Source organism: Mandrillus leucophaeus, unplaced genomic scaffold (assembly GCF_000951045.1).
Source record: "Mandrillus leucophaeus isolate KB7577 unplaced genomic scaffold, Mleu.le_1.0 Scaffold738, whole genome shotgun sequence".
Classification (NCBI taxonomy): Eukaryota; Metazoa; Chordata; class Mammalia; order Primates; family Cercopithecidae; genus Mandrillus; species Mandrillus leucophaeus.
This window is the reverse complement of record NW_012108008.1, coordinates 1,231,724-1,257,072: the sequence shown is the minus strand read 5'-3', so window position 1 is coordinate 1,257,072 and position 25,349 is coordinate 1,231,724. Positions and strand designations below refer to the sequence as shown.

Here is a 25,349-nt window from a genome sequence, read left to right as displayed (position 1 = left end):
ACGGGGTTTCACCGTGTTAGCCAGGATGGTCTCCATCTCCTGACCTCGTGATCCGCCCGCCTCGGCCTCCCAAAGTGCTGGGATTACAGGCATGAGCCACTGCACCCGGCCAAGGATTCTAATATTCACTCAGGACAAAGCATCTCTCAGCCTTTTGTTGGTTTAGTTTTTTCGTTTTTGAGATGGAGTCTTGCTCTGTCGCCCAGGCTGGAGTGCAGTGGCACACTCAGCTCACTGCAACCTCCGCCTCCGGGTTCAAGTGATTCTTCTGCCTCAGCCTCCTAAGTAGCTGGGATTACAGACATGCGCAACCACACCTGGCTAATTTTTGTATATTTAGTAGAGACATGGTTTCACCATTTTGCTCAGGCTGGTCTCGAACTCCTGAACTCAAAGTGGCCCACCTTGGTCTCCCAAAGTGCTGGGATTACAGGTGTGAGCCATCATGCCCAGCCTCTCTCAGCCTTTTGATTCACGGTCTCCAAATACCTCAGTTGAATTCCATTAACTACCTTTAGCAAATGTTAAGAAATAACTTTTAAGGGGTAAAATAATGACTCTCATTTAAATGTAAAATGAACATGTATTGAAGATTTTATTTACCTCATTAGTTAATGAGGAAACCAATAAGATGTTATTATTGGTTCAAAAAATAATCCAAAGAACAGACCAAATATAACCCAGGAACCAGCACAATACAGCCCTGAAAACCAAATCCAACCTACCACTTGTACAGCCCACAAGCTAGGCTTGTTTTTTACTTTTCTAAGTGGTCCCAAAAAATCAAAAGTATTATAATATTTTTTGATATATGAAAATTTTATTTAATTCAACTTCGATGCTCATCAATGAACTTTTATTGGAACATAGCCATGCCTATTCACTTACGTATAGCCTATGGCTACTTTAGAGCTACAGCAGCACAATTGAGTAGCTGCAATAGAGAGCACATGGCCTACACAGCCAAAAATATGTATCATTTGGCCCTTGTCAGAAAAAAGTTTGCCAACTTCTGATATAAGCAATCAGGAATGGTGACACAAATTTGCAAATTCATGCAAAACTGGTCAAAATCTACCCAGCAATAAAATGTAAGGTTGAAATCGTCTCTTTCACAGAAGGAAAATTGATGGCATCTCCATCAGACAAAATTCACTTGCATTGAATTATTTGCATTACCATTAGCTTTTTATAGTTTGTGGAGTCGTAAAATAGCTCCCCCCCTCCACAATAGGACCCGGTGTGTGATGACCCCCTTCCTGTGTCCATGTCCCTACAAAGGACACAAACTCATCCTTTTTTACTGGGGATATACCCAAAGGATTATAAATCATGCTGCTATAAAGACACATGCACACGTATGTTTATTGCGGCACTATTCACAATAGCAAAGACTTGAAATCAACCCAAATGTCCATTGGTGACAGATTGGATTAAGAAAATGTGGCACATATACACCATGGAATATTATGCAGCCATAAAAAAGGATGAGTTCGTGTCCTTTGTAGGGACATAGATGCAGCTGGAAACCATCATTCTCAGCAAACAATCTCAAGAACAGAAAACCAAATACCACATGTTCTCACTCATAGGCGGGAATTGAACAATGAGATCACTTGGACACAGGAAGGGGAACATCACACACCAGGTCCTATTGTGGGGAGAGGGTAGTGGGGAGGGATAGCATTAGGAGATATACCTAATGTAAATGACGAGTTAATGGGTGCAGCACACCAACATGGCACATGTATACATATGTAACAAACCTGCACGTTGTGCACATGTACCCTGGAACTTAAAGTATAATAAAAAATAAATAAAAATAAAATAAAATAAAAATAAAAAGTAAAATTACAGCTGTCATACAATTATAAGATGAATAGATGCCAAAGGTTATATTTAATTAACTAATTAATAAGGAACCAAGTAAGATGTTACAACCAGTTCACAGGAGAATTCAAACATACAATCAGCAAAAAGAAATGAGGAAATAAATGTACAAGTAGATTCAAAGCTCATCAGTATCCACAGGGAAATAATCAATTACATTCCACCTGATGAAAATGCTTTGCATTTCCATGGACAAGAATAATTTGCATTACTGTAAATATTCTACCACTAAGAGGTTGCAAAGACAATATGGAAGGCAGAGGTCCCTTTGAATCAGATAGCCTGGAAGGTGCACCAGATAAGACACTTAAGTTTTTCGCATTTTTTCCTGACACTCCTTTTTGCACATACATGTAATTTGTAAAGTATATTTTGCAAAATTTATGTAAACCTGAATTTTCTAGGAATGCAATGAATGTGTAAATTAAGGGGAAGTTAAATTTTGTTTTGAACTACTAAGAGTTAACTGTCATTTCAGAAAATCACTTCTCTTAGGAAAGTAGGGATGATATTGATGTTGCCGGTACAATGTCTGAATCAGTTTGCATTCATAACTATGGAATCCACAGTGATATTTTTAGATATTAACAGAAAAGTATAAGCATCTAACTACTTTATTATGCCCTGTGTTGTAATGCCTTTTGAAGTACATATTATGTTATTAAAAATTATTTTCCTTTTATTTCTCCTTTGTTATAGTTGAAACTATGTATTTACTATTTTGAAAATGTGTATTAGCTAGGTTATATTCTTGATTAAGCTCATTTCGGGATCATAAAGGAGTCATTTCAAAACATTTGTTATAAGAAGGGGATACTGAGGTGCCTGGGTTGGGAACCCCTGGCATGGAGATTGCCTGTTACAACCTAGATTAGGTACATGCAAGTCAGAGTGGCAAAACCACTATTAGAAACCACATTCCTGAATGCACAACTCAGGTCTGTCTCTTTGCCCATATTTCGACCCACTCTTCTCCTTCTTACCATCAATACAAACACACACCCTGTTCTGAAAACTTTCCTGTAAATGGGAGGTTGACATCTAATGTCCCCATTGAAGATCAGGATACTGATAACAACATTCATTTCAGCTTATTTTATGTAAGTTATAATGCCTTCTTGTAAAATAAAGATATGTTTTAAAATAACTTTTCTACACCAAAGCCAGATGCTTTATGATAATCTATTAAAAGCCAGAGTCAGAGACTGGCAGACTGAAAACCTTGTAATGTTAGGTCTTTTGGGGTCATTTTGGGGTCATTTTATGTGCAGCAGAAACTCTTTAAGAGTTTTCTATGTGTATTGGTTATCTATTGCTACACATAAAATGACCCCAAAACTAGGTAGCTTAAAGCAAGAATAAATATTTATTATATCTCCCAGTTTCTGTAAGTCATAAATCTAGGCGTGACTTAGCTGGGGAGTTCTGGCTTAGAGTCTCTCAAGAGGTTACGGTCACCATGTCAGTCAAGGCTACAGTGTTCTTTAGATTTGACAGGGTCTGATGAATTCACTTCCAAGATGACTTACTCACATAGATGGCAAGTTGATTAAAAGAAGGCCTCAGTCCTTCCTCTTGTCAGCCTCTTCACATGGCTGCTTGGGTGTCCTTACAACATGCCAGCTGGTTTCCACTAGAACAATTGATCCAGAAGAGCAAGGTGGAACTGCAAGACCTAGAGAGAGAACTTTAACTGACCCCACACCCTCTTACTCTAATAGGAAGATCATGAGGGTGTCTGGGCCCTTTCTATCAGTAACATATCCAACTCTGCATCCAGCAACTTCTAAAAGAGTAGTCCTTTCCCTAGGGGTATAGTTCCTCAAATAAACGACCATAGATTCCTTTGAAGGACATGGGGAAATCACTACAGTATGTACATGTTATGGTGTTATATAGATTGAAGTAATATCTTTTATGACCTTGCTTCAGGAACATATATCATCCCTTTCATAGCATTCTGTGGAAGTCAGCCATAGGCAATTAAGGGACATGAATGACAGGAAGTAAGGACCACCAATGATCATCTTAGAAGCTGACTACTATACGCTATAATGTTAGAGTGTCTTGCACTGTCCCAAATTTGTATTTTATTTTTAACCTTAATCTTTATGATTATCTCAGGTACATATGAAGTTATTAATAGATATAAGAATGTGTTGATTATTTTGCTTTGCAAATCAGAGCTGGAAAAACACAACCTTTTCAATAGTATTGGAATAAATAATTCAGATGCCATCCAGAATTGAACTTTGGTCATACTATTAAAAATTACATTATTGCATGTCAAATCCATGTCGCAATTACTTCATTTATCCCAGAATTTTCATTTCTCCAGAGAAGGCAATTACAAATTTTATTAAGGCCACCAGGAAACCAGGAAATGACATAAATGTACTCTTTTCCAAATACATACTCACACTTTCTTCATATAGGGGCTGATTCTAAACTGAAAGCAATTAGTGATTATGTTTTTCAAAATGAAGACAGAAAGTAACAAGGTATGATATGGGACTGAGCTCTTTAGTTTTTATGTCATATGAAATAATGTTTAAGTCTAATAAGATTTCACAGATTCAGCATGTTTGTTTAGTTAGGGAAAGTGTAATAAATTAGACTAGAAAAATGTGCCTTTAGTGCTTTAAGAAGGGAAATGCAGCATATTAAAAAAAAAAAAAAAGAAGAAGAAGTTTGTATTTCATTTTAATGATAACCACTGATCAAGGCAACACCCATCTTTGTAGCCTTGGGCTGCCTCTCTTAATTACCCATTTTAATCACTTAGAAAAGGCATAATTAAAAGATACTTCAAGGAATCCAAAAATTAACATCAAGTAGTAAGTGCAGAGTATACAATCAGTAGTTTATAAAATGGCTTGGGGAAAATGGAGAATTTTTTAAAAATATCCTTTGCACAGTGTCTAGAACATAAAGGTGCCAAATAAATAATAGTTTATTATCCTATTCTTCTATCCCATCCTCAATTCTGCCTCCCAAGATTCTAAGAGTGGATTTTAAGACTGTAACTTCATAGAAACATCTAACTAAAATAAGAAGAAAACACAATGAAGTTTCCCAGGGCTTAGGAATTAAATTTATTACCAGTTTCAGTTTTACTCCAGATGTTTTTTAATGGTATTAATAATAATAATAAGATAGTGGTAAAACATTTTTCTTCTATGGTGGTTCTGCCTAAGACCTTTTCTTAGAATATAGATATGTTTGAAATTTCACATTTTTCCCAAGTAACCAAGAAGCATTTGTGCTGTTTGTTTGTTTATTTTTTGAGACGGAGTCTCACCCTGTCACCCAGGCTGGAGTACAATGGCGTGATCTCGGCTCACTGCAGCCTCTGTCTCGCGAGTTCCAGCAATTCTCCTGCCTCAACTTCCTGAGTAGCTAGGACTACAGGCGTGCACCACCACACCCAGCTACTTTTGTATTTTTAGTAGAGATGGGGTTTCGCCACGTTGGCCAGGCTGGTCTCAAACTCCTCACCTCAAGTGATCATTCCACCTCAGCCTCCAAAAGTGCTAAGATTACAGACATGAGCCTGTAATGACCGTGTTCAGCCTCAAAGAACTATTTTTAATTAACAAATAAAAATTATATGTTTATCACATACATGATATTTTGACATATGTACACATATTTCAAGTTTTGAAAGGCTCATTCAAGCTAATAATGTATGCATTATCTCACATACTTACCATTTTTCTAGTGAGAGCATTCAAATTCCACTCTCTCGGCAATTTTTAAAATATAATACGTTGTTATTAACTATAGTCATCATGTTATACAGGTGATCTCTTGAACTTATTCCTCCTATCTAACTGAAATTTTGTATCCTTTGACCCACATCTCTCCAAACCCCAGCCCCTGCCTCTGGCCCCTAGTAATCACCATTTTACTATCTACTTGCATGAATCTGACTTTTATAGATTCCACATATAAGTGAGATCATGCAGTCTTCCTATGCCTGGCTTATTCACTTGATGGTTCATTCATGTTGTCAAAAATAACAGAATTTTCTTCTTTTTTAAGCATTCCATTATGTATATATACCACATTTTCTTTAGTCATTCATCGATGAACACTTGGTTTGATTTCGTATCACAGACTGGGTAATTTATAAAGAAAATAAATGTATTGCTTGCAGTTCTGAAGACCGGAAAGTCCAAGGTCGAGGGTCCTGTATCTGGTGAGGGCCTTTGAGCTGCATCATCTCATAGTGGAAGGCAGAAGAGAAAGAGAGGGTGAGAGCAAGAAAGCAATAAATAATGCTGCAATAAACTTGGATGGGAGTGTCAAAGTTTACAAAAAATCTAAAAATAATATCTGTGAAGAAAACTTAATATATTGAGAGGCTAAATAATAAGCCTTTTTAAAAAAATTAGTATTATTTTCCCTAAAAGTGAAAAATTGTAAATGATGGAGAAAGTAAAAAAATAAGGCTAAAATTTTGCTACTCAGAAATAACAAAATGATATCTGTCATTTTAGATATCTTACAATCTAAAAAGATGGAGGTATTTAGCATTTTAAGAGATAAAAGGATAGATAGAAGTACCTTTACAAAAATAGAAATTTTCTATGTTGCTATTCTAATAAAATTTACTAAATTTAATTTCACTTGACTTTAACAGAATAAAAAAGGAACTGAAATTACACTAAAGAAATTGCTGAATTCCAGATAAGCATTTTCTTATATTATAAGGTATTTATTCTTAAAAGACCTCTAGCAGTTAAGAAAAACCACCTGAAATATTTAGTGTAATTATTATTTACACCGCACATTTTAACAGTAGACAGAATGTTTTAATGTAATGCAATGAAAGATAAAATTATCAGAACACTGGTATCCTACCCATCTTCACTCCTCCACTCTCCAAGTTTTGGTAATTAGGTTTATATTTTACCATTGTCAAGGTTTACAAATTTAGAATTGCTTCTACAACTCCCACAGCTTCTTGGACAGATTTTCATATTTAAATAGATTAGGTCTCACCCTCAAACCTTCTACCCCACAGTGTCTCCATTCCTGAGTTCTGTTTGATTTATCTTTTGGTTCGCTGGAATATACCAGCAGGCAATTATTTCAAAAAGGGTTCGTGGGTTCCGTAGCTCCTGAGGGCTCAACTACTTACTGCCTGTAACTTCCAAATGTGAAGGACAATGTGGCTAAATATCAAATTCTTGAACCACTCTTTCTTTCACTTACAACTTTGCTCCCTTGTCTTCAGCTATGTGATCAGCTGCAATAAGCATGACAGTAGCATGATTTTTCTGGCAATTTCTATATGGCTTCCTTTTTCTAACTAGATACTCACGTTTTGTTTTGTTTTGTTTTGTTTAGCTTTGCTTTGTTTCAATCCTTGAGATTCAAGACTTTTCTTTCTTGAGGGGTGTCTTAGTTCATTTGGGCTGCTGTAACTAAATACCTTATACTGGGTGGTTATACACAAGTTTCTTTCTCACAGTTCTGAAAGCATGGGAGTCCAAAATCAAGGAGCTGACATTGTGTCTGATGAGGTGTCTGTTGAAGACCCAAGCCTCACAGACGGCACCTTTTTACTGTGCCCTCCTGTGGTGGGAGAGACTAGCTAGCTCTCTGGAGTCTCTTTTATAAGAACGCTAATCCTAATCACACCCTTCTCACCCCCAACCCACCAAAGGCCCAAACTCTTAATCATAATCTTGGGGATTAGGATTTCAACATATACATTGTGGGAGGATACAAACATTCAGACCATAGCAAGGGATAACTTGCCATGGATAATTTCATTTTGAATCATTTCTTGATATTGTTTGGGCCTCTACATTCAATTTTTTTTTTTTTTTTTTTTTTTTTTTGATAAGAAGTCTTGCTCTTGTCACCCAGGCTGGAGTGCAATGGCATAATCTCAGTTCACTACAACCTCCACCTCCCAGGTTCAAGTGATTCTCCTGCCTCAGCCTCCCAAATAGCTGGGATTACAGGCATGCACCACCACACCCTGCTAATTTTTTGTATTTTTAGTAGAGATGGGGTTTCACCATGTTGGCCAGGCTAGTCTCAAACTCCTGACCTCAATGATCTGCCCACCTCGGCCTCCCAAAGTGCTGGGATTACAAGCATGAGCCACCATGCCCGGACTTGTTTGTTTTAACATATCAGAAAAATTTTTCTCCTGTCCTAGGTTTGAGGACTTTTCCTAATTCACTTGTTATGTTGTTGTCTTATTGAAGGACACAAATTACATAAATGTAGGCTTTCTTTTGTCTTTCTTCTACATTTTATCCCCTCCTCTATGATCAGTTTCTGAACTTTGTTCTTTTTCATATCATTTTTAATGATTTCTTAAAGCCTGTCAGTATTGACCTGACTCTCTTCAAATAGTTTTATTCCATTCTGTGTTACTGTCACAAAATACCACAGACTGGGTAATTTATAAAGAAAATAAATGTATTGCTTACAGTTCTGGAGGCTGGAAAGTCCAAGGTCGAGGGTCCTGCATCTGGTGAGGGCCTTTGGGCTGCATAATTTCATGGTGGAAGGCAGAAGAGCAAGAGAGGGTGAGAGCAAGAAAGCGAGAGAGGGTCAAACTGTCTTTTATAACAACCTGATTACATGATTATGGCATTAATTCATTCATGACACCAGAGTCCTCATGGCCTAATCACCTCTAAATACTGCCACAATAACAATTAAATTTCAACATGAGTCTTAGAGGGGACATTCAAATAATAGTACATATTTAGTCTATATTTTTAATCGTTTTTTAATAAAATAAGGACATCATTTTAAAAGTCAAGTAGATTTCCACCCCCAAGAAGATGAAATGAATGTACTTTTCCTCCTGCTAAGTGCATCTAAATACCCTGATGTTATACACAAAACAAATATGAGAAGGCTCTGAAAGGTAAAGAGAAGAAGACGGACTAACTAGGAACTTAGGGCCTAAAATATGACATGAAGTGAGTTTACTGAGTTCTATTTTTGTCTCATATATCCTAGACGGAACAAAGTATTTGAATAAATAATGGCTCTGCAAAGGATGCTGTTACGAGGATGAGAAGAAAAGATACAGACTAGCGAAAATCTTTGAAACACGTATCTGGTAAAGAACAACTATGTAGAAAATATAAACAATTCTCATAACAATTAAAAATTCCAATAGAATATGAGCAAAATACAAGAAGCGACATTTTACCAAATAGGGAGGGACATTTTACCTCTTATACATGAAATGATGTTCAGATGGTTATTTATTAGGGAAGTACAAATTAAAACCGCAATGAGATATCATTAACACTGATCAGAATAGCTAAAATTTAAAAAAAAAAAGTCACAACAAATGCTGGAAAATGCACTTGAATCTGTATCACTTGTACATTGCTGGTGGTGGAAATGTAAAACAGTACAGTCTCTCTGTGAAATAGCTTGACAATTTCTCCAAAAATTAAACATACAACTACCATGTAAGCTATTTCACTCTTGAGCATTTATTATAGAGAAAGAAAACGTATGCTCACATAAAAACCTGTACATGCATATTTATAGCAGCTTTATTCATAATAACCCAAAACTAGAAAGAAACCAGATGTCCTTCAAGGGTAAATGGTTAAACCATCTGTGGTACATCTATATAATGTAATACTACTCAGCAATAAAAAGGAACAAATTCTTGATACACAGAATTTGGATGAATCTCCAGAGTTATACTGAGTAAGAAAAGTCAGTCCCAAAAAGTTACATACTGCAATTTTCCATTTATATAACATCCTTGAAATTACAAAATTATAGAAATAGAAAACATATTAGTGGTTGCCAGATGTTAAGGGTGTGGGTGGGAGAGTGGGGGTAACTGCAAAAGGGCAACATGAGGGAATCTTTGTAATGATGGGAATTGTCTCTAGATTATCAATGTCAACATTGTTTGATATTATGCTATAGTTTTGCAGGATGTTATTGGGGTAATGAGTATGCAAGTTCTGTCTATATTATTTTTTCATTTTTTTCATTTTTTTTTTGAGACTAGTCTCACTCTGTCACCCAGCCTGGAGTGCAGTGGCACCATCTCAGCTCAGTGCAACGTCCGCCTCCCGGGTTCAAGCAATTCTCATGCCTCAGCCTCCTGAGTAGCTGGGATTACAGGTGTGAGCCACTGTGCCTAGCCTATTTTTTCTTGCCTGCCACCACACCTGACTAATCTTTGTATTTTTACTAGAGACAGGGTTTCACCATCTTAGCCAGGCTGGTCTTGAACTCCTGACCTCATGATCCGCCTGCCTCTGCCTCCCAAAGTGCTGGGATTACAGGTGTGAGCCACTGTGCCTAGCCTATTTTTTCTTTATGGATATAAAATTCACATAACATAAAATTCACCATTTTAATCCTTGTAAGTAGACAATTCAGTGGTTTCTAGTATGTTTACAATGTTATGAAGCCCCTCAGCACTAATTCCAGAAATGTTTCATCATCTCCAAAAGAAACCCCATAACCAGAAAGCAGCCACTTCCCTGTTAGCCTTCTCTTCATGCTTTTGCAGAACTCTGAAGGTCAGAGAGAGATAAAAGTTTAATGCCCAGAACTGTATGCATTCTCAGGTCCTTACTGAGCATGCATACAGCCCTGGGCATTAAAGTGGCCCTCTAGATTCCCAAAAATATGTCAGAGCTTTTGAAAGTGCTTTTTCCCCAAAGCATCTCATTCCCCAGCCTTTCCTCCCAAGTTTTTGCTTAGTCTATTGCGTGCCCAGCTGTTATCCATTGCCTCCCACAGTAGCTATTAGTGCATTTGCCTAGGTGTTTTTGACAAACTTTCCCCAGGTAACCATTTTAGCATCGGGATAGTTCCTAGTTAGGAAAAATAAAGGCAAGCCTTTTGAGTTGGTATTCCAGGGAGTCAGGTTAAAACAAATAATTAAAACTCTTTGTCAATGAGGTCCATTCTGCTCCCTGAGGCACTGGTACTGGAAATGAGGGCTGTTATTTTCAAGGCTATCACTGAGCTGGGGAGTGGGGGATAAAAACAGGGTAAGTTAAGAATGCCACAAAGTTCACTGTTCTTACTGAGATTCAGCTGTTGTTCTTAATTAAGCATTCCCTTGTTTGCTGCAAGCTTTTGGTTAGTTTCCAGGTTTCTGAAAAAGTCAATTCTGACACTTTTCACCAGCTTTTTTTTTGAAAGGACAGACTTTTGGAGCTTCTAACTCTGCAATCTTCACGGATGTTACTCTCTGTATTATTTCTTATAACTGCATTTGAATCTACAATTATCTCAAAATAAAAAGTTTAATTTTTTAAAGTCAAATCACATTAAAGTGTTCTGACAAATACAGCATTTTACTATCTCACACCTCTTTACTGTGCAGTAACACTCACCAAAAACTGTACCTTTTAACTCAGCTGTTTTGTCTGGCATTTATTTTTCCCCATATTTTTAAATAATATACATTTTTGGGTCATCGTTTCAAGTATTATTTATTGACATTCCATTATTGTAGGTAAAGATTTAAGTTTCTTACAATACCATCCCCTCTTTCTCCCTTTAACCTTTCCAATATAGAGATATTATATTATTAAATTAGTATTCAGTATTTATAGTAAATATTCTTAGCTGATCTATCTGCTGTGTTTCCTTTCTGTTTTCCTAGAGTTAATGTTTTCTTTGATTTTTTTTTTTTTCCTGGAGACAGAGAGTCACTCTGTAGCCTAGGCTAGAGTACAGTGGGGCAATCTTGGCTCATTGCAGCCTCCACCTCCCGGGTTCAAGTGATTCTCCTGCCTCAGCCTCACAAATAGCTGGGACTACAGGCACGCACCACCACGCCTGGCTAATTTTTGTATTTTTAGTAGAGACAGGGTTTCACCGTGTTGGCCAGGCTGGTCTCAAACTCCTGACCTCAGATGATCCACCTACCTCTGCCTCCCATAGTGCTGGGATTACCGGCGTGAGTCACTGCACCAGGCCGATTTATTTTTTTTATTATTGTTCACTTAGATTTCTTTGTATTTATTACTAATTCTTCTCAAACTTTCCATTGCAATTTTAGTATACCACTTCTTTCTCTCTGGACTGCTGCTCTCTAGGACTTTTGAATTGCTGTCGTGTGGGTCTTCCCTTTGCTATCTATTTTGCTATCTTGGATTTTCCTTGGCCTTTTTTCCAGTTTGGATTCCTTGATCCCTTCTCCCTCTGGGTTTATTCTCCCAACACTTTGGGAGGCTGAGGCAGGAGGATCATTTGAGCCCAGGAGTTTCAGACCAGCCTGGGTAGCATCGAGAAACCCCCATTTCTACAAAAAAAAAAAAAAAAAAAATTAAAAATTGCTGGGTGTGGTGGTGCATGCACATGGTCCCAGCTACTCAAGAGGATGAGGTGGAAGGATTGCTTGAGACAGGGAGTTTGAGGCTGCAGTGAGCCATGGCTATGCTACTGCACTCCAGTCTGGGTGACAAAGTAAGAAGCTGTCTCAAAAAAAAAAGGGGGACGGGGCAAAGAAATCTTTTAAAACTTGGTACAATTGCAGAAGGCTTGGTGAAAGATGCATTCAATGTACCTGTCTCTTGAGAGGAATCCAGTTTTTTACTGGTTGCCTTTTACACCTGGGTAACTGGGTATTTCAAAGGCCCCTTTACCATCTTCCTGGAGATTTCCCTTTCCCTGAACTTTTTTCAGTATCCCATTTCTTTCTTTTTCTTGGTTTACTACCTCATTTTAGGTAAATGCACGCTAAGAAAAGGTGCTTGGGAGGAATTTTTAAGACTGTGTGTTTGAAAATGCCTTTAGCCACCCTGACACTTGATTGATAGTATAGAATTGCATTGTGGCCATGCTGTTCTCCCAGTTAGCTGCTCCCTGAGCATGACAGACACCCTTCTTCTTTTGGCCTTCTCATTTGCATTTGCCGAATGGCTAACTCATCTCCTCCAGGTCTATTCTCAAATATTATATTCTCAATGACAACTCTGTATAGAACTGGAAACCCTGTACTTCCATCGCCTTTTCTGCTTCATTTTATTTCCATAGCACTTATCACCACCTGGTGTACTATATATTTTTCTTGGTATTGTTTTGTTGTTTTGTTTTTTGTCCTCCTCCACTAGACAGTAAGCTCTTTGGGGCCAGAAATTTTATCTTTGCTCACTTATATATTTTAACACCTGGAATAATGCCTGGCACATACTAGGCTATCAATATCTATTTGTTGAATGAATGGATAATTAACATTTTCTATCTCTATGATATTCCAAAAAGGAAGATAATAACTTTCTTGTTATTATAAATAAGAATGGATTTGTTTGACATAAAATTAAGAATTTGCTGGTCATGCCCCTGAAAGATATAAAGGAGTTGGATGGAATCTCTTCTTCTGAGAGTTTTTGACATGAATAAGCAACCACTTGATGCTTATGGTTTAGCATATATATGTGACCCTTTCTAGCAGCATTTAAAATAGCCTTTCATCTTTACTTGTTCCCCACACACTGTTCACCTTCTGCTTTGTCTTCTTCTGGCTACTGATGGGGCTTCTGGCATCTCCCACCCGCGTACTGCACTTTGGGCTTCAGCTGGACCTCAGTTCATCTACTTTGGGTTGGACTATATCATTTGTGGCCTTGCCTTTGGACAGACATCCTACCTAGAAAGTGAGCACAATAGCTACATACTCTACATTTGGCAGCTGGACTTAGAAATATTGCCCCTGCCACATACACATACACGAAAACACAGTCCATACCTTCACAGACCAACACGCACTCTAGCATAACAGTTATTTTAAATCTTTTCATTTTGCATAGTTCAGAGTGAAATGAATGGCCTCGGCTTTTAGTGTTTGACTTTCCTATTGTAGTACAAAAATACAATGTTGGAGTGGTCTGTGTCGCTACTATGTCTAATTTTTTCATATGAATTATATGAAAACATGATTATTTAAAATACACTTACAAATAGTGATAAGCTTTGGATAATATTTTTTCCAAAGGAATTGACTACAACCTTAGTAGCTTCAATCTCAAAACAAAAGGAGAGTAGGAGTCTTTTAAAATCACATTTAAATAGGGTTGCTGGACTCAGCAAAGAAAAATACAAAATTCTTAAAAGAATTTTCAACCAGAATTTCATATCCAGTTAAATTTAAATTTCAGATAAAAAATAATAATTTTCAGTAAAAGTATGTTCCAATGAGCATCCTGTATTTTATCAAGCAACCCTATAATTAAATAGCAAATTGTTCCATTGATGAAACAACTTGTTTAAGTTTATTGTGAATATGAGGGATTAATATTAAGATGTCACAAAAAACATCTTTTTTATTGGCCGGCAAGATGGCCTAATAGTAACAGCTCCAGTCTGCAGCTCCCAGCAAGATCAATGCAGAAGGCTGGTGATTTCTGTATTTCCAACTGAGGTACCCAGCTCATCTCATTGGGACTAGTTAGACAGTGGGTGCAGCCCACAGAGGGTGAGCTGAAGCAGGGTGGGGTGGGGCATATCCTCACCCAGGAACACAAGAAGTTGGGCAACTACCACCCCTAGTCAAGGGAAACCACGAGGGACTCTGCCGTGAGGAATGGTGCATTCCAGCCCAGATACTATGCTTTTCCCATGGTCTTTGCAACCCGCAGACCAGGAGATTCCCTCAGGTGCCTACACCACCAGGGCCCTGGGTTTCAAGCAAAAAACTGGGTGGCCGTTTGGGCAGACACTGAGCTAGCTGCAGGACTTTGTTTTTCATGCCACAGTGGCTCCTGGAACATCAATGAGACAGAACCATTCACTCCCCTGGAAAAGGGGCTGAAGCCCTGGAACCAAGAGGTCTATCTCAACAGATCCCACCCCCCACAGAGCCCAGCAAGCTAAGATCCACTGGCTTGAAATTCTTGCTGCCAGCACAGCAGTCTGAAGTTGAACTGGGATGCTCAAGTTTGGTGCAGGGAGGGGTGTCCGCCATTACTTAGGCATGAGTAGGCAGTTTTCCCCTCACAGTGTAAACAAAACCACCAAGAAGTTCAAACTGGGTGAAGCACACTGCAGCTTGGCAAAGTCGCTGTAGCCAGATTGCCTCTCTAGATTCCTCGTCTCTGGGCAGGGCATCTCTGAAAGAAAGGCAGCAGCCCCAGTCAGGGGCTAATAGATCAAACTCATATCTCGCTGGGTCAGAGCACCTGGGGGAAGGTGCAGCTGTGGGTGCAGCTTCAGCAGACTTAAACGTTTCTCCTGCCAGCTCTGAAGAGAGCAGCAGATCTCCCAGCACAGCACTCGAGCTCTGATAAGGGACAGACTGCCTCCTCAAGTGGGTCCCTGATCCCTGTGCCTCCTGACTGGGAGACACCTCCCAGCAGGGTTCGACAGACAACTCATACAGGAGAGCTCTGGCTGGCATCTGGCAAGTGCCCCTCTGGGACGGAGCTTCCAGAGGAAGAAATAGGCAGCAATCTTTGCTGTTCTGGAGCCTGCACTGGTAATACCCAGGCAAACAGGGTCTGCAGTGGACCTCCAGCAAACTCCAGCAGACCTGCAGCAGAGGGGCCTGACTGTTAGAAGGAAAACTAACAAATAGAAAGGAATAGCATCAACAACAACAAAAAGGACATCCACACAAAAACCCCATCCGAATGTCACCAGCATCAAAGACCAAAGGTAGATAAATCCATGAAGATGAGGAAAAACGAGTGCAAAAAGGCTGAAAATTCCAAAAATCAGAACACCTGTTCTCTTCCAAAGGATCACAACTCGTCATCACCAAGAAAACAAAACTGGATGGAGAATGAGTTTGACAAATTGACACAAGTAGGCTTCAGAAGGTGGGCTATAAGAAACTCCTCCGAGGTAAAGGAGCATGTTCTAACCCAATGCAAGGAAGCTAAGAACCTTGAAAAAAGGTTAGAGGAGTTGCTAACGAGAATAACCAGTTTAGAGAAGAACATAAATAACCTGATGGAGCTGAAAAACACAGCACGAAAACCTCATGAGGCGTACACAAGTATCAATGGGCAAATCAATCAAGTGGAAGAAAGGATGTCAGAGATTGAAGATCAACTCAATGAAATAAAAGATTAGAGAAAAAAGAATGAAAAGGAACGAACGTAGTCCCAAGAAATATGGGACTATGTGAAAAGACAAAACCTACATTTGATTGGTGTACCTGGAATTGACGTGGAGGGGAGAATGGAACCAAGTTGGAAAACACTCTTCAGGATATTATCCAGGAGAACTTCCCCAACCCAGCAAGACAGGCCAACATTCAAATTCAGGAAACATAGAGAACACCACAAAGATACTTCTTGAGAAAAGCAACCCCAAGACACATAATCATCAGATTCACCAAAGTTGAAATGAAGGGAAAAATGTTAAAGGCAGCCAGAGAGAAAGGTCGGGTTATCCACAAAGGGAAGCCCATCAGATTGACAGCAGGTCTCTCTGCAGAAACCTTACAAGACAGAAGAGAGTCGGAGCCAATATTCAACATTCTTAAAAGAATTTTCAACCAGAATTTCATATCCAGCCAAACTAAGCTTCAGAAGCAAAGGAGAAATAAAATTCTTTACAGGCAAGCAAATGTTGAGAGATTTTGTCACCACCAGGCCTCCTTACAAAAGCTCCTGAAGGAAGCACTAAATATGAAAAGAACAATCAGTATCAGCCACTGCAAAAACATACCAAATTGTAAAGACCATCGACAGTATGAAGAAACTGCATCAACTAATGGGGCAAAATCACCAGCTAACATCATAATGACAGGATCAAATTCACACATACCCATATTAACCTTAAATGTAACCAGGCTAAATGCCCCAATTAAAAGACACAGACTGACAAATTGGATAGAGTCAAGACCCACTGGTATGCTGTATTCAGGAGACCCAATTCACGTGCAAAGACACACATAGGCTCAAAATAAAGGGATGCGGGAATATTTACCAAGGAAATGGAAAGCAAAAAAAAAAAAGCAGAGGTTGCAATTCTAGTTGCTGATAAAACAGACTTTAAACCAACAAATATCAAAAAAAGACAAAGAAGGGCATTACTTAATGGTAAAGGGATCAATGCAACAAGAAGAGCTAACTATCCTAAATATATATGCACCCAATACAGGAGCAACCAAATTTATAGAGCAGGTTCTTAGAGACCTACAAAGAGACTTAGACTCCCACACAATAATAATGGGAGACTTAACACCCCAATGTCAATATTAGCCGGATCAACAAGACAGAAAATTAACAAGGATATTCAGGACTTGAACTCAGCTCTGGGTCAAACGAACCTAATAGACATCTACAGAACTCTCCACCCCAAATCAACAGAATATACATTCTTCTCAGCACCATGTAGCACTTATTCTAAAACTGAACACATAATTGGAAGTAAAACACTCATCAGCAAATGCAAAAGAACGGAAATCATAACAAACAGTCTCTGAGACCACAACACAATCAACTTAGAACTCAGGATTACAGTGACTCATGCCTGTAATCCTAGCACTTTGGGAGACCAAGGCAAGTGGATCACGAGGTCAGGAATTCAAGACCAGTCTGGCCAAGATGGTGAAACCCCATTTCTACTAAAAATATAAAAATTTGCGGGGCACGGTGGCCGACTCCTGTAATCTCAGCTACTCAGGAGTCTGAGGCAGAAGAATTGCTTGAACCTGGGAGGCAGAGGTTGCAGTGAGCCAAGATCATGCCACTGCACTCCAGCGTGGATTACAAAGCAAGACTCCATCTCAAAAAAATAAAAGAAAGAAAGAAAAAAGAAAAAGAAACTCACTCAAAAGGATACAACTACATGGAAACTGCACAATCTGCTCCTTGAATGACTACTAGGTAAATAACAAAATTAACGCAGAAATAAATAAGTTCTTTGAAACCAATGAGAACAAACACACAATATACCAGAATCTCTGGGACGTAGGTAAAGCAATGTTTACGGGGTAATTTATACCACTAAATGCCAACCAAGGAAAGTGGGAAAGATCTAAAATTGACACCCTAACATCACAATTAGAAGAAATAGAGAAGCAAGAGCAAACAAAATCAAAAGCTAGCAGAAAACAAGAAATAACTAAAATCAGAGCAGGACTGAAGAAGATAGAGACATGAAAAACACTTCAAAAAATCAATGAATACAGGAGCTGGTTTTTTGAAAAGATTAACAAGATAGACCACTAACCAGACTACTAAAGACACTAACCAGACTACTAAAGAAGAAAAGAGAGAAGAAATCAAACAGACACAGTAAAAAATGCTAAAGGGGATATCATCAATGATCCCACAGAAATACAAACTACCATCAGAGAATACTGTAAACACCTCTATGCAAATAAACTAGAAAATCTAGACAAAATGGATAAATTCCTGGACACATACACCCTCCCAAGACTAAACCAGGAAGAAGTAGAATCCTTGAATAGACCAATAACAAGTTCTGAAATTGAGGCAGTAATTAATATCTTACCAACCAAAAAAAGCCCAGGACCGGATGGATTCACAACCAAATTCTACCAGAGGTACAAAGAGGAGTTGGTACCATTCCTTCTGAAACTATTCCAAACAATAGAAAAAGAGGGGATACTCCCTAATTCATTTTATGAGGCCAGCATCATCCTGGTACCAAAACCTGGCAGAGACACAACAAAAAAAATTTCAGGCCAATATCCCTGATGAACACTGTTGCAAAAATCCTCACTAAAATACTGGCTAACTGAATCCAGCAGCACATCAAAAAGCTCATCCACCACGATCAAGTCGACTTCATCCCTGGGATGCAGGGCTGATTCAGCATACATAAATCAATAAATGTAATCCATCACATAAACAGAACCAATGACAAAAGCTACATGATTATCTTAATAGATGCAGAAAATGCCTTCTATAAAATTCAACAGCCCTTCATGCTAAAAACTCTCAATAAACTAGGTATTAATGGAACCTATCTCAAAATAATAGGAGCTGTTAATGGCAAACCCACAGCCAATGTAATACTGAATAGGCAAAAGATGGAAGATTTCCCTTTGAAAACTGGCATAAGATAAGGATGCCCTTTCTCACCATTCCTATTCAACACAGTGTTGGAAGTTCTGACCAGGGCAATCAGGCAAGAGAAAAAAATAAAGGGTATTCAAATAGGAAGAGAGGAAGTCAAATTGTCTCTGTTTGCAGATGACATGATTATATATTTAGAAAATCCCATCATCCCAGCCCAAAATCTCCTTAGGCTGATAAGTGTCAGGATACAAAACCAATGTGCAAAAATCACAAGCATTCCTATACACCAATAATAGACGACAGAGAGCCAAATCATGAGTGAACTCGCATTCACAACTGCTACAAAGAGAATAAAATACCTAGGCATACAATTTACAAAAGATGTGGAGGACCTCTTCAAGGTGAACTATAAACCACTGGTCAAGGAAATAAGAGAGGATACAAACAAATGGAAAAACATTCCATTCTCATGGATAGGAAGAGTCAATATCATGAAAATGGCCATGCTGCCCAAAGTAATTTGTAGATTAAATGCTATCCCCATCAAGCTACCATTGACTTTCTTCACAGAATTAGAAAAAACTACTTTAAATTTCATATGGAACCGAAAAAGAGCCTGTATGGCCAAATCCTAAGCAAAAAGAACGAAGCTGGAAGCATCATGCTACCTGACTTCAAACTATACTACAAGCCTACAGTAACAAAAACAGCATGGTACTGGTACCAAAATAGATATATGGACCAATGGAACAGAACAAAGGCCTCAGAAATAATGTCTCACATCTACAACCCTCCGATCTTTGATAAACTTGACAAAAGCAAGCAATGGGGAAATGATTCCCTGTTTAAGAAATGCTGTTGGGAAAACTGGCTAGCCATATGCAGAAAACTGAAACTGGACTCCTTTCTTGTACCTTATACAAAAATTAACACACAATGGATTACAGACTTAAGTGTAAGAACTAAAACCATAAAAACCCTAGAAGAAAACCTAGGCAATACCATTCAGGACATAGGCATGGGCAAAGACTTCATGACTAAATTACCAAAAGCAATTGCAACAAAAGCCAAAATTGACAAATGGGATCTAATTAAACCAAGGAGCTTCTGCACAGCAAAAGAAACTTATCAGCAGAGTGAACAGGCAACCTATAGAATGGGAAAAAATTTTGGCAATCTAGCCACCTGAAAAAGGACTAATATCAAGAATCTACAAGAAACTTAAACAAATTTACAAGGAAAAAACAAACAGCCCCATCAAAAAATGGGCAAAGGATGTGAACAGACACTTCTCAAAAGGAGACATTTATGCAGCCAAAAAACATATGAAAAAAAGTTCATCATCACTGGTCATTAGAAAAATGCAAATCAAAACCACAGTGAGATACCATCTCATGCCAGTTAGAACGATGATCCTTAAAAAGTCAGGAAACAACAGATGCTGGAGTGGATGTGGAGAAATAGGAATGCTTTTACACTATTGGTGGGAGTGTAAATTAGTTCAACATTGTGGAAGACAGTTTGGCAGTTCCTCAAGGATCTAGAATCAGAAATGCCATTTGAGCCAGCAATCACATTACTGGGTATATATGTAAAGGATTATAAATTATTCTACTATAAAGACACATGCACACGTATGTTTATTGTGGTAATGTTCACAATAGCAAAGATTTGGAACCAACCGAAATGCCCATCAGTGATATACTGGATAAAGAAAATGTGGCACATATGTACCATGGAATACTATGCAGCCATAACAAAGGATGAGTTCATGTCCTTTGTAGGGACATGGATGAAGCTGGAAATCATCATTCTCAGCAAACTAACACAAGAACAGAAAACCAAACACCGCATGTTCTCACTCATAAGTGGGAGATGAACAATGAGAACACATGGACACAGGGACGGGAACATCACACACCAGGGCCTGTCACGGGGTGGGGGGCTAGGGGAGGGATACCATTAGGAGAAATACCTAATGTAGATGACGTGTCGATAGGTGCAGCAAACCACCATGGCATGTGTATACCTATGTAACACACCTACATGTTCTGCACATGTATCCTCAAACTTAAAGTACAAAAAAAAAAAAAGATGTCACAAAGGGAAATGGCCAGAAATTTATTTTTGTTGATTGATGACATAATGCAGAAACCTATTTTAAGCAGGTTAAAGTCTATGTAGTAAGAAAGAGGTGAGTAATGAAATGCTGGCAAAAGAGCAAAATGCAGACATCTATCATTGTGCTTCTTGCCAACTCTTATCACCTGCAGGAGCAGAGATCACATCATAGGAACACAGATTCAAATGCATTTCCCATGGCACAAAAAAAGTCAAATCAAATCCTTTCAATTTATCATCCCAGATCTGTTTGTGGGTATCTTAGTCAATTCAAACTTCCATAATGAAATATCATAGAGTGGGTGTCTTAAACAATAGAAATTTATTTCTCACGGTTCTGATGACCAGGAAATGGCAGATCAACGTGTTTGCAGATTTTATTCCTGACAAGGGCTCTCCTCCTAGTTTGGAGTTTGTTACTTTCTTGCTATATTCTCACATGGCAGAAAGAGAGATCATCTCTCTTGAGTCTCTTCTTACAAGACCACTAATTCCATTCATGAGGACTCCACCCTCATAACCTAATTACCTCCCAAAGATCCATGTCCAAATATCATCACACTGGGGATTGGAGCCTGAACGTACAAGTTTTGCATGGACAGAAACATTCAGCCCATAGCAATGGAGATTTTAACAAAACTTTAAGTGTATCTCCAGAGAGATCTTAGATATTAGGTAATATTATTTCTCACAATTGAGTGAATTATGAGAGATGCACGCAGGTACCCTCCCCAGGTGAGAGAAAAGAGGGTGCTTCTCTAAAATCTGGCATAACTCACCAACAGACAGGTTTTATTTTAAAAAAGTAATAAAACTAATATGATTCCAACTTTCAGAGCTGTTTATCACTTGGAGTTTCAGTTTTGGTAATTTCACTGTAGTAAATTAGCTGACTGAGAGCCCAAAGATTATATCTGCATCCAGACAGTCCATTTATCATGCTTAGCATTTGGATTTCAATAGAGTTTTCCTGCATATTTGCCAACAGGCCACTGAAGAAATCACAAAAAGCTCCCTGTTTTTTTCACTTAATGTCTTAAATATCATCAGTGGCTCTGGATTTAGGTTTAATGGAATATTTTAATAATTCAACAATCTGTTTATCTGAAAGTTTCCACCACTTTCTTAGTTTAGAAATATTTATTTTCATTTTGTACCAAAAAAAGGGATAGACTTTGGTAGTTCAATGTGTACTTACCCAAGATAGCAATGCAAAATGGTGATAGAAATTGTCAGAGTATAATAATGTAACTGTGGCAAAGGTTTTTTACTTTGTTTAATTATTATTATTATTATTTTAAGACAGAGTCTCACTCTGTCACCCAGGCTGGAATGCAGTGGCATGATCTTGGCTCACTGCTACCTCTGTCTCCCAAGTTCAAGAGATTCTCAGGCCTCAGTCACCTGAGTAGCTGGAATTACAGTCGTGTACTACTATACCCAGCTAATTGAGAGGTTTTAAATATTAATAAATAGTAAATTTTATGGTCAATGTAACATTCAAATTATATGTTCACCAACACCTTTATACTCCCAGTATCATTTTGCAAATTGACAAGCTATTCAATTAGATTACTCAGTTTTGGAAAAGTATAATTTAAATTTTAAGTGGTAAAAATACCAAAACATCATTTTAGTAACCAAAAAAATCCAACTGCATAAAATGCAGGCTTGCATTATTGGAAAATGATTAAAATTTCTGGGCCAAAACTGCACACCTAGTTGTCTGGGAGTTCTATATGGGGATGAGGGATCTAAATCTGTTCCAATGCCAGCGACAGTTTGGCACCAATTGGTGACTCAGTCAGTTTCTACTACTTGGTTCCCAGGTGTATCGTGTCTGGCTAGGCAGTAATTCCAGAAATTCTAGTTAACTGGCGCTCTTTTAGTCTCATATATCAAGAACTGCTGGGCCTGAATAAAATGGGTGCAGGGATCCACTGTTTGTCTCCCTAGGCTGGGACAAAGGGCTGCCTGCCCTTTCTGTTCCAATTTATCTTCTTTTAAAAAAATGACTATTGAAATGATCTATGCAAATGCTATGTATTTTCTTAAGTTAAGCTTAATTTTGAATTTTCTTTTTTTCACTTTCCAGTCTTTAGGGAATACTTGGACATAATGAAATTGATTTCAATAACGAAATTGTACTTCCTCCACAGACATTTCTTGGTCTCCCCCTGCTATGGCCTCTACCTCCCTATCAGAAACTCCACCTTTCTTTACGGCATCAAGTATCATCTCTCTGACTGATCAAGGCACCACAGATATAATGGCCATTGACCAGACAGTGCTAGTACCAGGGCTCACCATCCCCACCAGTGATTATTCTGCAATCAGCCAACTGACTCTGGGAATTTCACATCCACCTGCATCTTCAGATGACAGCAGGTCAAGTGCAGGTGGCGAAGATATTGTTAGAGACCTAGATGAAATGGATCTGTCTGAGACTCCTGCCCCATCTGAGGTAGCAGAACTCAGCGAATATGTTTCTGTCCCGGATCATTTCTTGGAGGACACCACTCCTGTCTCAGCTTTACAGTATATCACCACTAGTTCTATGACCATTGCCCCCAAGGGCCGAGAGCTGGTAGTGTTCTTCAGTCTGCGTGTTGCTAACATGGCCTTCTCCAACGACCTGTTCAACAAGAGCTCTCTGGAGTACCGAGCTCTGGAGCAACAATTCACACAGCTGGTGAGTGGGCACTGCTCACGATTCTCAATTCTCTGTCTCTTCTTTCCTTGTTGTTATTTTATAATATAATCATTAGCTGTCTTGAGCAATGAGGGTTAGTAGAAACAAATCGCTAAGACAGCTGTTGCTGAAGACATTCAACTAGAATTTTGAGATGAATTTGGATCCAGTTGGGGAAGTGAGTTCTGTGATAGACAAATGAGAAGACACTGCCACCCAACCTTGTGGGAATAAATTTATTCTTAAACTCTTTTCATTATAATTCTTCCTAACTTAGTTAATCCAGGAATAATACATAACACTCAAGCACTGAATGTGGAATCTAAAAACAGTGAGAGTGAACATTTTCTAAATTGTGTTAATCTCATGGAAGGGTACAAAGCTAGAATTGTCCAGCACAGATGAGGCTGAGAGTTCAGGAGTAAGGGTTCCTTTCTTAGTTCCCCTCAAGTTCTTGTTAACCTAAAAAATGACTAAATGGCTTATCATTCCTAGTCCCTAATAAAGAAAGTGAAAAGATGATTATTATGACATATATCTCTGAAAATAAGACACTCCCAAACTCACATGTTTATTTTGTTTCTACATGTACAATGAGAAATACATATACCATAAGAAATGTTGAACTATGTACTATCTCTACACATTCATGGCTAATTAAAATAAATTATACAATGCATATCACACAGATTGCAGAATGTCTGACAATAGTAAAAAATTTGTATGCTTCATGTAAGTTAAATCATTACACAGATTAAAATCCACATGAAAGCCAATTTCTCAAGTGAACATTTGCTTTAAAGTAAGATTTTATCTGTGCCATCTCCCCATCCCACACCATTTATAATGAGGTGAGTAGATATTAGGAGAGTCTCAGGGAACAGAGTCCCAGTGAACCTGTTACAGAAAAGGGTCCTAATCCAGACCCCAAGAGAGGGTTCTTGGATCTCACGCAAGAAAGAATTCAGGGCAAGTCCACAGTGCAAAATGAAAGCAAGTTTATTAAGAAAGTAAAGGAATGAAAAAATGGCTACTCCACAGACAGAACAGCCCCGAGGGCTGCTGGTTACCCATTTTTATGGTCATTTCTTGATGCTATGCTAAACAAAGGGTGGATTATTCATGCCTCCCCTTTTTAGACCATATAGTGTAGCTTCCTGACATTGCCATGGCATTTATAAACTGTCATGGTGTTGATGGGAGTGCAGTAGTGACCACAGGTCACTCTCGTGGCCATCTTGGTTTTGGTAGGATTTAGCCAGCTTCTTTACTGCAACCTGTTTTATCAGCAAGGTCTTTATGACCTGTGTCTTGTGCTGACCTCCTCTCTCATCCTGTGACTTAGAATGCCTTAACTCTCTGGGAATGCAGCCCAGTGGGTTTCAGCCTCATTTTACCCAGCTCCTATTCAAGATGGAGTTGTTCTGGTTCACATGTCTCTGACAAACTAACTGTGGTATGTTAATTAGGGTTCATGCTAAGCTGCCATAATGAAGAGGTAAGGATATAGTGACTTTCATTCAATACAAGTTTATTTCTCTTTCACTTGATGGGTAGGACAGCTTTGCTCTACGATGTCATTCAGGGACCCACACTTCCTCCATCTTATAGTTCTGCCAACCCCACGGGCATTTCCTCATTCACATGGTCAAAGCTGGGTCATTGGTACATCC

General features: G+C 38.5%; 1 protein-coding gene across 2 annotated transcripts in view; it reads left to right on the top strand.

The window, feature by feature from the left end:
• IMPG1 (interphotoreceptor matrix proteoglycan 1) overlaps nt 1-25,349 on the top strand; it is a 145,078-nt gene that overhangs the window by 91,248 nt on the left and 28,481 nt on the right. For both annotated transcript variants that reach the window (XM_011965840.1, XM_011965839.1), the window contains one exon: nt 23,144-23,676. In XM_011965840.1, coding sequence (XP_011821230.1) covers nt 23,144-23,676 — 533 coding nt within the window. The remainder of the gene's footprint in view (nt 1-23,143; nt 23,677-25,349) is intronic.